Source organism: Crocuta crocuta, unplaced genomic scaffold, assembly GCF_008692635.1.
Source record: "Crocuta crocuta isolate KB4526 unplaced genomic scaffold, BGI_CrCroc_1.0 scaffold113, whole genome shotgun sequence".
NCBI classification, from domain to species: domain Eukaryota; kingdom Metazoa; phylum Chordata; class Mammalia; order Carnivora; family Hyaenidae; genus Crocuta; species Crocuta crocuta.
In genome coordinates this window covers 6,379,188-6,392,478 of record NW_027530368.1, presented here as the reverse complement: position 1 = coordinate 6,392,478, position 13,291 = coordinate 6,379,188, and the positions used below count along the sequence as shown (strand labels likewise).

General features: G+C 40.6%; 1 protein-coding gene across 1 annotated transcript; it reads left to right on the top strand.

Annotated features, from left to right (window-relative positions):
• Positions 1 to 164: 164 nt before the first annotated feature.
• PNO1 (partner of NOB1 homolog) lies at positions 165 to 11,135 on the top strand. The gene is made up of 7 exons (XM_077766394.1): positions 165 to 437; positions 667 to 816; positions 4,459 to 4,542; positions 4,730 to 4,790; positions 5,027 to 5,144; positions 9,949 to 10,019; positions 10,658 to 11,135. The coding sequence occupies exons 1-7, from the start codon at positions 231 to 233 to the stop codon at positions 10,723 to 10,725; spliced, it is 759 nt and encodes a 252-aa protein (XP_077622520.1). The 5' UTR covers positions 165 to 230; the 3' UTR covers positions 10,726 to 11,135.
• Positions 11,136 to 13,291: the final 2,156 nt, after the last annotated feature.

The following is a 13,291-nucleotide window of genomic DNA, read 5'->3' as shown; positions in this document are numbered from 1 at the left end:
CGGAAAAGACGGGCACCATAGGAATCAGGCATATTTTAGGATATACCCTCTTCCGGTCCAATAAACGCACAAAATCCCGCTCTAGGTCCCCAGCGTGGGCCTTCTTAGGTAAGGGGGCGGAGCCCTGGGGGCTGGTTGGCGGACGCTGGACCTTGCGAGGTGCGCCTGCGCATTGCAGTAGTGCACGCGTTCTGGCCGGAAGCACATGTTGGGGCTGGAGAATCCTGGGGATGGAAGCGGAGATGGAGGCTCAGAGTGCGGGTGCAGAGGACGGCTTCACCCAAGTCACTCGCAAGGGTGGCCGGCGGGCGAAAAAACGGCAGGCTGAGCAGCTGTCCGCGGCGGGGGACAGTGCGGACGCGGCCCGCATGGACACAGAGGAGGCCCGGCCCGCGAAGAGGCCCGTTTTCCCACCCCTCGCAGGGGATGGATTCCTGGTACTAGCGGGAACCCTGGGTGAGGAACGGGGTCGGGGCCAAAGTTGGGCCGAGCCGGTGGCCTCTGGGTGGGTGATGTTAAAACTGCTGGTTCTCTTCTTAGAGAAATGACTTTCCTGAATGAAGTTTAATTCGCTCATTTAAATCTTTTTGTGGAAGAGCTGTCATTTTGCCATGCCCATCACCTTCCCTCGAGACATCTCCCGAGTTGTGTGTTCTTTTATTGTAGAGTGGGAAAGAAGAAATAAGGAAAATTCCAGTCCCAGCCAACAGATACACGCCATTGAAAGAGAACTGGATGAAGATATTTACTCCTGTTGTGGAACATTTGGGACTTCAGATACGCTTTAACTTGAAATCGAGGAATGTAGAGATCAGGGTAAAGAGAACGTCAACCATTTCCAAATATATTAGGGTTTTTCTCTTCTACAGGGATGAAAAGGCGTGAATAGGCTTTCTTTAGTGGTGATTAGTTAAATGGTTGTCATGCAGTTTTCTGAAATAGTATAGTGAGCTCGAACTTATTAAATGTCTTTGTAATTTGCATTCAATACATACATTAATTGAATTCATAAGGTGGGCCTAAGGTCATACCAAAATACAGGCCATGCCTGTACATGTATTCTATGATGTGTGTTGAAATGAGAGAAGGCGGAGTAAAGAGGTTGTCATAAACAGAGGTATGTAAATAAGGAGCAAAAGTACTTGTTTGTGCGCACACACACATATATTCCTTTCATGGTGTCAGTTCGAAAGTTAGTATTAATTGACTTTGGTCTTCTTTTCCTGGGTGCCGGTTTTGTGTTAGAATCAATGACCAAAATTCTGTCTTCCATTTTAAGGGTTTTTATACCATCATTAGGACTGGTATAGACTCACCTGTGTTGAACTAGAATAAAGCAGATGCACTGCTATCTGAATAGTTGGTAAAGTTTAAAATCTAGCACTTGGCAGTAGAACTCCTCTTTGCAGGTTTTTGTGGCTTTGTGCCGAAACACCTTGTTTCTTCAAGTGTTTTCCTTCATTGCTTTAGATCTCCTTTCACCATCCCTTCCTCTGTGCCAGTGCCAGATGCATTTTCCCCGCCCACACTGCTTTTTACTATGATATCCTAGTATCTTCAAAATCTCTGAAGAGCAAAAGTCACTTTTGACCTAACTTGCCTTTTAAGTAGGAGTTAGAGTCCCAAGTTCATCTCACCATCTCTTTGAACATATCTATGTCCCTGCTCCGGGGGGCTTTGCTCTCTGAAGGAGGCCCTCTCCTCTCTACTCTCTTTTCCTGCCTCAATTCCAGTCACCTTTCAGGGTCCAGCTCAAGTGCTTTCTCCTGTAGGCTTCGCCCGAGTTTCAGTGTCACGTGTCCCAGCAGCATCAGTTTGGATCCCACTCACACCTGTTGGTCCTGCTGGAGGCCATAAACGTAGTGGTGCTTTAGCACGCACTGCGTCATATTAAACTTTAGGACTGCCCTGTGAAGTATTCACAAATCCTCGTCATTTAGATGTGAGGAAACTGAGGGTCAACAGGGTATGTTAGTTGGGGCCCCTGGGTGGCTTAGTTAGTTAAAGCTTCTGACTTCAGCTGAGGTCATCATCTCAGGGCTCGTGGGTTTGAGCTCCTGTGAGGTCTGTGCTAATAGCACAGAGCCTGCTTCGGATCCTCCGTCTCCCTCTCTGCCCCTCCCCTGCTGTCCCCTGCTCTCACACTCTGTCTCTCCCTCTCTCTCTCTCTCTCTCTCAAAAATAAACAGACATTAGGGGAAAATAGTATGTTAGTCAAAGTCATTCACTAATAAGTGAATCTTGATGCAGGGGAGGCCTTTCAGGACCTCCTACTCAGACCTTTTTATTTTACAAATGAGAAAACTTAAGACCTGCATCATGTGTAGGACTTGCTCAAGGCCACATATAGGATTGGAACTGGGGTCTGGTTTTAAATATGCCATTATACAACCTCGTAGAGTTTTAAATTTGTCAAATATGTGGTCTCAACTAAATTTTGAGTCTGCGTGGGAGAATGGAAGCGACAGTTTTGGAATCAGACCTGTATTGGAATTTTACCTTTTTCACATTTTAGTACTTTAGTTTTCTCAAATGTAAAGGTTTTTATATTAAGCCTCAGGCTTGACATGAAGATTAGAGCTGCTGTATGTAAAGCATCTTTGCAGTGCGTGTGATTTTCAGTGGTTGGCTATGAATAACAGCTGTTTTTGCAGTTATCCAGTAAAGCCTTGGAAGACAAGATCCTTGCTTAAACCATCCTTGGTAGTTCGTACAGGAGATAGTGCTTTGGGAAACGTCAGCATATGACGACAGTTGAAGTCAGATTAGATCAGAACTCCCAGGGAGACTGCATTTAGGGAGAAGAAAAGAGGACAAGCCTGGGCATTGATGGGATAGACCAGGGATGGAGGCCCCTCAGCATGTGGGCAACTCTGTGCCAGAGGAAATCCTGCTCTTTACCCCAGAGTGAAGATTAGTCATGGAGTATAGTCATTTGGCAGTCTCTGGATGGAACTACCCGGCTCTAAAGCTGGGAACATTTTGTTTTGCAAATTATTATTTTCTAAATTTTTAGTTAGTGTAATACTGGTTTCAGGAGTAGAATTCACCAATTTGTCACTTACATACAACACCCAGGGCTCATCATAATAAGTTCCCTACTTAATGCCCATCACCCATCTAGCCCACCTCCCACCAGCCTGCCTCCATCAACCCTCAAGCTTGTTCTCTATCGTTAAGAGTCTCTGTGGTTTGTTTCCCTCTCTGCTCTCCTCCCCTTCCCATATGTTCATCTGTTTTGTTTCTTAAATTCTACACATGAGTGAAATCATACGGTATTTTTTTTCCTGACTTATTTCATTTAGCATAATAGATTCTAGTTCCATCTGCATCGTTGCAGATGGCAACATTTCATTATTTCGATAGCTGAGTAATATTCCATTCCATTCATTTTTTTTTTTAAGTGTATTTATTTTGAGAGAGCATGGGTGCAGGTGGAGAAGGGGCAGAGATAGAGACAATCCCAAGTAGGCTCCATGCCGTTAGCACGGAACCCCACATGGGGCTCGATCTCATGAACTGTGAGATCATGACTGGAGCCAAAATCAAGAGTCAGACTCTTAACCTACTGAGCCACCCAGGCACCCCTCTTCCATTATATTATACCACATCTTCTTTGTCCATTTATCAGTCGATGGACCTTTGGGTTCTCTACATAGTTTGGCTATTATTGATATCACTGCTGTAAACATTGGGGTGCACGTACCCTTTTGAATCTGTATTTTTGTGTCCTTTGGGTAAATACCTAATAGTGCACTTGCTGGATCATAGGGTCGTTCTGTTTCTGGGAGTTTTTTAGTTTGAGACAGAGTGTGAGTGGGGGAGGGGCAGAGAGCGAGGGAGACAGAATCTGAAGCAGGCTCCAGGCTCCAAGCTGTCAGCACAGAGCCCAGTGTGGGGCTCCAGCTCACGAACCATGAGATCATGACCTGAGCCCAAAGTCAGACGCTTAATTGACCCACCCAAGCACCCCTATTTTAGTTTTTTGAGAAACCTTGATACCGTTCTCCAGAGTGGTTGCACCAGTTTGCGTTCCCACCAGCAGTGCAAGAGGGCTCCCCTTTCTCTGTTGTTTGTTATTGTTAACGTTAGCCATTCTGACAGGTGTGGGGTGGTGCCATCATGGTTTTGATTTGTATTTCCCTGGTGATGGGTGATGTTCAGCATCTTTTCATGTATCTGTCAGCCATCTGGATGTCCTCTTTGGAAAAGTGTTCAAGTCTTCTGCCCATTTCTTAACTGGGTTGTTTGTTTCTTGGATGTTGAGTTTGATAAGTTCTTTATAGATTTTGAGTAAATTAAACATAGCACTTATCTCACCAAAAACTGGGTTATAGAGAATATATTGGGGAAGGATGGTGGTAAAGGAAATTTTAATAATGGGGAAGGTCAGTCCTAGTGTTTTGTTAGAATATCATCTCCAGTCTTAATTTGTACCTTTTTTTTTTTTTTAAACAGACTTGTAAAGAAACCAAGGATGTTAGTGCTCTGACAAAAGCAGCTGATTTTGTGAAAGCCTTTATTCTTGGGTTTCAGGTAGAGGTGAGTGAATTCGTAACATCTGAAATAGAGGCTTAAAAATACTTAGTATGAATGTTTCAATGGATTTGGGCTTTTTTTGAAAAAATTTTTTGAGTTTTCTAGGTCTACAGTTGGTAAATTTTAACTTAATAGTCATTCTCAGATACCTAAATGGAAGGGCTTCACAGCATTTATTTTTATGTTTTAGGATGCACTTGCCCTCATTAGGCTGGATGACCTCTTCCTAGAGTCCTTTGAAATTACAGATGGTGAGTGCATGGTGATCTTCTATTACTATTGTACCTTTGTACTGCTGACGTTGTAACGAATGTGTCTCGTAGCTTTCTAATAGCATTCTTTGACCTGTATTATTAGCAGGTTTTAAAAATGTACAATATATGTTTTGCATGTTTTAGTAAGGAAATTTAGTTAAATGGTTAACTTTATGGAATGGGTGATAATGCTGGCATGGCTTCCCTCCTGAAGTCTTGCTTCTCTCATTTAGTGAAGCCGCTAAAGGGAGACCACCTGTCAAGAGCAATAGGAAGAATCGCTGGCAAAGGAGGAAAAACCAAATTCACCATAGAGAATGTGACACGGACACGGATAGTTTTGGCTGACGTGTAAGTACCTGATCTTGAGAAAATTATTGTCATAATTTATATTTGATCTCTTGCTGGTTTTAAGAAGTCATAAAGATTGTATTTTATGCATAACGTTACTACTGAATCCTTGTCAGTATATGGTTCTGAATGAAATACATAGTTACTTTGAAAGCAGATTGAGTTAGTTGAGAAGATCTTAGAAATTTTAGCTTTTATCTCAACTATAAAGGAAATGTTTAGAATTCCTGTTCAGAGAAGTTATGTGACAGGTGAAGATTTCAGTAGTATGCTAGGGGACTCTTTAATCAGTAGGAGAGAACAAAGAGTAGGTGTTTTAAATGCCATTGTGACTTTCTTTTTAAAGAAATATGTGTAGATAAACTTTATAAGTAATTTTAAATTGTATATAAAGTTCTTTGCTGAAAGGACGGAGAGTGTTGCACATTGGGTGAAAAGCTAGAGCCATGTCTGAACAGAAAGATGAGACAGGCTTAGAGTAAGGGTGCAGGAAGTCAAGCTGGGATTAGCCCTGTGGGAGGTTGATGCTGCTGCGGTGCCAGGTTGGGGTTACTGGCAGATGGCTCACAGATTATATAACACCATGAAGTTAGGGAACGAAGCAGTTGACTGAGAGGAGGAGGGATCTGCCTGCTGCTAAACCCAGAAATAATTTTATTGAAAATCATACTGTCTTTGCTCTAAACTCAGGGGCTCACCATAATTTAGAATCTAAATTTTAGACACTGTTTTACACTCGAGGGTTAACGGTAATACCCCGTTGGTGGCCCTCTTCCTGGAAAACAGGTGTATTGTCATTTTGATCTTCGGGACATGAGCCTACTACAGTTGGGCGTATGGAGCCACGAGGAAAGCTTTTCTTGAACTAGAAATTTTAAAATGTTTTGAAATGTATACCACATTTGAAAGTATCCTTTGTTGCCTTAAAAACTTTGTTAATTTAAAAATCTAGAAATGTAACTGATTTGCTAATCAAATTATGGGGTTACTATAATGTGTTAAATTTTAAGCATATTTGTGTTACCTTAAAATTTACTACTGAACTGGTTTTTTTTAACAGCTTTATTGCAGTATGATTTACATACCAAAAAAATTACCTGTGTTAGTATCTTGTTCAGTGAGTTTTTGGGCAAATCTGTAGTCCTACGATCCCCCCTCATCCCAGGCAATCACTGATCTACTTTCTTTTTATGTTTGTTTATTTTTGAGAGAGAGAGCGTGCACGCAGGCGTGTGCCATGCGAGAGCAGGGGAGGGGCAGAGATGGGGGAGAGGGTACAGAGGATCCATGCTGACAACAGAGAGCCTGATGAGAGCCCAATGCAGAGCTCAGACTCACAAACCGTGAGGTCATGACCTGAGCCGAAATTCGATGCCTAACCAACTGAGCCATCCAGGACCCCCTGATCTACTTTGTTTTGTTTTTGCCTTTTCTAGAAACTTCTATGAATGGAAATACACAGTATGTGGTCTTTGGTGTATAGTGTCTTATAATTAGCATGCTGTTTTGAGTCTCCATTTTGTTGGGTGTGTCAGTAATTCCTTTTTATTGCTAAGTACTAATTATATGGATGTGTTGCATTTTGTTTATCCGTTCACGGTTGGGCTGTTTTCAGTTGGGGCTGTTATAAATAGTGTTGCTGTTATTGAATAACTTTTATGTTTTTGTATTTTTCTTACAAACTGAATTACATACTATCTGAAATCAAAGAAATCTATCTTGAGTTTTCAGTATAAATAGGCTAATTGGAAATTCATATATTCAACTTCTGTTAATTATGAAAAAACTGTAAGGTTTTGCACCCGTGTTTTTGATGAGTTGCTGATAACCTAGTAAAATACTGTATAATGTGAGCAAGATAAACTAAAAACTATTCCAGGTATATCAGATGGGAAATAATGTTGCCTGTATGTCCTGAGAAGGGCATTCCATCCCGCTGCTGCCCCCTGCTTTGGTTGTTTTGGTAGCAAAACTACTCACACTTCATGTATTCTTGATGTCTCTATTTCCTCATCTTCCAGCTCTGTTGTAAAAAGTTTATTTTTATCAGAGCTAAACATACACATACTTGAGCAAGTCCCAAATTTCTACCACCTACTTCGATTTCCTCTTCCTCAGAGGAACCAATTTCAACTCTTTTAGCTAATTTTAAATTATTTATGTCCGTATTTTCAAATTATCTTTATATACCAGCTTGATTCTTTTTAGATTCAGTGTTGACTTTCTTCTATGAAAGATGGAAATGGAGCTTTCTTTCATCCCTCTCCCCCTCCACCCCCTGTACTCAAGCCTTCTCACGTCCAGTTTGCTTCTCCCTCCGTATGTGCCCCATATACTGGAGGTGTTGGAAGACCAGTGTTCGGGATTCCCTGCGTACAGAATCTGTGCTCACTGTATCATCAGCTGAGCCAGGTGATATACTGTGATTCCTCTGTCCTGAATTTACAACTTTGTTTTCACTTGAAAAAATCCTTGTATCTGTGTGCTTTCTTAATATTCACTAAAATTCAGTTAAAAAGTTGTCTGCTCTTGTATCTCCCCTTGGTGTATCTGGATGCAGCAAACGTTTCAGAAATCTCTCTTCCTGGACCCGTCTTCAGAAGCACGGCCACCCTCTCTGCCTGGCGCCCAGCTGGCATCCTGGCTTCCCCTTTCAGCCTTGCCTCTTTGCTATTTGGATCCCTTGACTGCTGGATCCTTTTTCCTGAGCGCTCCTTGTGGGGTTTTTGTTTTTGTTTTACAATTTGTATATACTGCAAAATGATCACAGTAAGTCTATTAATATCCATCAACACAGTTACAATTTTTTTTTCTTGTGTGAAAACTTTTAAGATTTAGTCACAGTAGCACAGTATTATTGACTAGTTGACATTCTGTATTTTACATTCCCGGGACTCACTTATTTCATAACTGGAATTTATATGCTGTTTTGTGCTGTTTGACCCTCTTCACTCATTTCACCCATGCCCAAGTACTCCTTACTTTGGTGCTGTAGATAGTCCAGAAGCTAGCTTAGCATAGGAAGAACATTTTTTGAGACTTTCTAGTTTTGAAGATGTCCTGGCTCCTGGCCAACTATACAGTTCTGATCTAGAAACCATTTTTATTCAGAACTCTGGAGACCTTGCTATATCCTGGCTTTCAGTGTTGCTATTGAGAAGCCCACAGCCACTTTGATACCTGATTATTTTAGCTTCCTGTCTGGGAGTTGTACCTTCATCCATTATGTTCTGAAATTTCATCGTGATCTATGTTAGTGTGGGTCTATTTTTACTCATCTTACTAGGCCCTTTCAAATTAGAAACTCACTTTCTACAAGTCTTAGGAATTTTCTTAAATTGCTTTGGTTGTCCTTTTCTTTCCTCCACCCTATCTGGAATTCCTTTCTGTAACTCCCATCTTCTAATCCTCGTATTTAGTTTTCTTAACATCGTGCTGTTGATTCATGGCTACGTGAAACTGGCATTTCTGATCTTACTGATTTGGTTTTGTTTTTGCGGTTTTCATTTTTTTCTCCCCACAGCCTGTTTCTGTAATGCTTTCTTCACCTTGCTAGTTGNAGTTTTTTTTTTTTTTTTTTTTTTTTTGTATTAGATGCTCTCCTCGGATTCTGGTGATCCTCAGTGTGTTTGCCGTATGTGTAAGTGAGGCAGTGAAGAGCAGACTGGTAGCCCTGAGCTCAGGGGGTAGTGTTGGTTGACTGTAGGCTTCACTGAGGGTTACTGCCAGCCTCTTTCTTTGGGGAAGCCCTAATGTCTTTTAGTCTTTTTTATTGGGCAGGGCAGTTTCCACAAAGAAGTCTTCTCCAGGCTCTTTGCCACCAGACTTTGAAGCCCGGTTATGGAGCTAGGTGGTAGTCTTAACAGTGTGCAGATACTTGCTTTGACATGCCCCTGTTTTTAACATGTTACTCCTACTTCAACTATATCTGGTACTCCCTGTGCAGACACTTTATCTTTTACCTTTTCCAGGGAGCAACCCCCCTATCCCCACCCTGTAATTTTGCCAGTTACAAGGGTGGATGCCTGATTGCACAGAGTAGGGAAGAAAATTTGGGGATCATCACGAACAGACTTTCATTTTTTCCCCCCAATTTCAGAAAAGCCAGAGTCTGTCTGGGCAAGAGGGTTCCTTTTGGTGTTCCCACGGCCAATTTTGGTGTCAGTTTACTGATACTTTTTGGAATATGGGCTCAAAAGGACAAAAACTATGCTGTCCATCTTGTTTGAGTCAGCCAGGCAGGAATACCCATTAGAAGGGTCTAGATGACTCTCAGTGAGTAAAGAAATTTAGATAACCTTTAGAAAGCTTTGCAGTTGAAGTCCAAATATTTTGATGAAGTACAGTGTTACTTGCATTTGTGGGCACTTAATAATTCCACCTCTGCCAATGTATAATCTTGGACAGGTGCTTTAATTTCTTGTAAATTTCCTTCATTTGTAAAATGGGAGTAACATCTACCTAATAAAGCTCATGTAAGGATTAAATGGAAACACACAAAGGTGCACAACATATAGAAGGCACTCAGTATTGATGGTAACCATCATTAACTAAGAATCTTTAAAAATTCTTGGTTTCTTAAATTTTTTTCCTTTTATTGGTATATAACTGATGTACCATAATATTCCCCTTCAGCGTGGTTTTTAGTGCATTTAGAGTTGTGCAACTATCACCACTTCCTTTATTTAGGGATCTGTATCTGTCATGATTTTCCAAAGTTTCTGGATTAGGGGACTTCATTAAGAAAATGTTTTTTTGTTGTTGTTGTTGTTGCTGCTAACTTGTCTCACATTCTCTCTTGCAGGAAAGTTCACATCCTTGGCTCTTTCCAAAACATCAAGATGGCAAGAACTGCCATTTGCAACCTCATCCTCGGTAACATCTATTTAACACTATCCTAACAGCTATCCTAACACTATTCCTTAGGTGTTTTCTCTGGAAAGAAAAGAGTAGGAAATTTAGAACTCAAACCACATTTGCAGATCAGTGTAGGTTAAGGGTAATGTTAAAGATAACAAGTAGAAATGGGGGTTGGCAAATGCAGGCCTAAAGAAAAATGGATTCCATCTGTTTGCTAGAGAAAAGGTTTGTTGGATTATATTGCTCAGATCTTTGCTGCTTTCCCCTGAGCTGCAGTGAAAAGCCATTCTAGGTTTCAACAAAAAGGGAGCTGTTGATCACCCATCAGTCAATTTAATTGATGCACGTAATCTTGTTTTCAAACTGTGCCAGCAAAGTCAGTAACTTCTGTTAAGAGTTAACAGGATTCTAGTAACTTGCTCTAGATGGGATTTTTCCATCAGTGCCCAGATCTGATTGACCAGCTTTTAGAAATCAACAGCTTGGTGCCTTTGACTCGGGATTTAAAATGTTTTTGGAGAATATGTGGGTATGGTTTATGGTTCTTTTTGATTTAAGAGAGATCCACTGGAAAATGTTCTTTTGTAGACACCTTTCCATGTAGCTCCTATGTGTGAGTGTATTTGTATACATACGTTTATTTTCTTCTGCAGGAAATCCTCCATCAAAGGTGTATGGCAATATCCGAGCCGTGGCTAGCAGAGCAGCAGATCGGTTCTGATTTCAAATCAAGAGACTTTATCTTGTCTTTGGACTCCAGAGAAAAAGCCTTCCCCTCCACATGTGGTCACAAGAAACCATGTGAAGAGTATTCCAGTCACTTTAAGCATTCATCACTTCTGTTCTCAGCCGGAAGCATAAACAGAAAGGTTTGGTAATATTCACACACAGCAACTTTGAGGATAACTTCCATAACTGAATTTGGCACACTATACTTACACATTAACTATAATTTATCACTTCATTTTAAGTAAAAGACTTGCATAGTTTATGATTCTTACGGGAGGGGAACTTCTGGTTTAAACCGTCCTATATGAATTTATCACCTTATTTATAAATTTATAATTTTTTATAAATTTATAAACATTTCTTGTCTATGGAGTGTAATTAAAAAAATCATCTCACAAAACTGCTCTGAATCATGACCCTTAATACTGGGTGGTATGTGGGGTTTTTAGAATTGGGTCATAGAAGTAGCAGTTCAGAGATACTGTTGTGAACAAAGGCAAGCTAGCTAATCTTTGTACCTATTTTGTAGTTTATAAGGTTAAAAACATCACAAGGCTGATGGTTGATGGTGAGGAAAGTACTTTATTTTTCAAATAAACACTTAATGAAAGTAGCCAGACCTCACCAGTGTTTGGGCATATTTCTTCTAAGTAGTAAAGGTGAAATATGGTAAAAAGAATGTTTTTACCATGATGTTCTGTAAATGAAAAGATTTTTTTTTTTTAATGTTTTATTTATTTCAGAGCGAGAAAGAGAGAGACAGGGTGAGCAGGGGAGGGTCAGAGAGAGGGAGACACAGAATCTGAAACAGGCTGCAGGCTCTGAGCTAGCTGTCAGGCACAGAGCCCGACACAGGGCTGGAACCCACGAACCGTGAGATCATGACCTGAGCCAAAGTCAGATGCTTAACCAACTGAGCCACCCAGGCACCCTAGTGTCTGTCTGTTTAAATAATCCTTTAGTAAGTATTTAATGAGCAAACACTAAGAGGTATAATTTTAGACAAGTGAGGTTGTCCGTGAACAAGGGACAGAAATAGAAAAATGCCCTCGTGCAGNTAAAAGGGACGCAGGTGTATTACGTTTACAAGGGATGGCCAGTTGTGTCCTTGGGCAGCGAGGACATACTTGAAATGATGGAGGCATTAGCTGTGCTATACCTGGTGGGGGAGACCGAACAGTGGCCCACAGCAGAAGCAAGCCCAGAGATCCAGGAAACACAGGAGGCGAAGGCAACTCGAAGCAAAGGAAGGGTAAGTGGTAATGGCATAATGAGGTAAGGCTTTGTAGGTTATTGTAATGACTTGCATTTTTAACCAGTGATAGAGTAGTCAGATACCAAACATCAATTTATCAGTTTTTTTTAAAGTCAAAAGAATGAAAAAAAGACTACCTAAAGGACAAAACACTACCTAATGGCTGTGGAGGCCCACAAAAGACTGAATATACTCAAGCAAGTTTCAAATATTTTATTTTCTTATTCATACAGTATGAAGTTTTCTAAAGATCCCACAACATGATGTTTCATGCAGAAGAAAAAAACTAAACATTCAACATAAACCCCACCCCCACCCACACAAAAACAAAACAAAACAAAAAAAAAAAACCCTCATTCCCCAGTAAGGAAATAACGTTTGCACTATTTTTCCTGTAACGCCAGCCAAGATATGCACAAGCAAGAGAAATAGAAAGCATTTGCTAAAATATTTGTAACAAATACTTATGTACAAAAAATTCACAAAAGACTAGTTCCCCCTTGAAGCAGAGCACATGGCAGTTGACACTGGAACAGATCAAACCACTGGCTGGGATTATAAGCCACGTACTGATCCAGAGGAAGAAAGTTACATGTAGTGGAGATTCTCAGTTTGAACATTAACATTTCCAAAGTTTGGCAACATTATCTTTTAAAATTATGCAAATTATGTAAACAAGAGGTACATTTTAAATTGATCTACATGCAAAACTCCATGTCATGCAAGGACACCAAGCACCGGGATTTTTCTCTCACAGACAGAGCCCATGATGTGCAGCACTCAGTTGAAGGAACAGCGATGGCAGGCAGGCGTGCCCAATTTAAGATTCATTCACTTTGATTCAACCTGCCCTTTTCCACTCATGATTATGAAACCAGTTTTCTAGAAAAACAATATAGGGGAAGACTACTTTCCTAGAAAGCTAACCAAAATGTTTTCTTCTAGCCAATAGTACCTTTGCAGAAAAGGGAAGGGATAATATCAAGTGGTGGAACATGATACACTACTTTTATATCACACGTTTATTCAGTTATCATCCATTACAAATATGGGCAAATCAAGAAAGAAAAACATGCACTCTCTATGCCTTGTGGTAAAGAAATAGGAGAGGTATAAATTTGGATAAAATTTTGCTTTTCTGTGGCATATAGACTGGTAAGACTTCTTCCATTTAAATCACAAATATATGTGGGTGTCTAGATAAATACATGCACATTAAATGTCACCAGTTTTTTAGATTAGCTGCAAGTCTTCTGAAACAAGGGAAATTTATGGTTCAAACAGAAGTTTAATGACACACTGT

Coding starts and splice junctions, on each gene's coding strand:
- PNO1 (XM_077766394.1), top strand. CDS start 231: ATGGAAGCGGAGATGGAGGCTCAGAGTGCGGGTGCAGAGGACGGCTTC. Junction 4,543..4,729: donor TTCTTGGGTTTCAGGTAGAG/GTGAGTGAATTC, acceptor TTTATGTTTTAG/GATGCACTTGCCCTCATTAG. Junction 5,145..9,948: donor CGGATAGTTTTGGCTGACGT/GTAAGTACCTGA, acceptor TCTCTCTTGCAG/GAAAGTTCACATCCTTGGCT.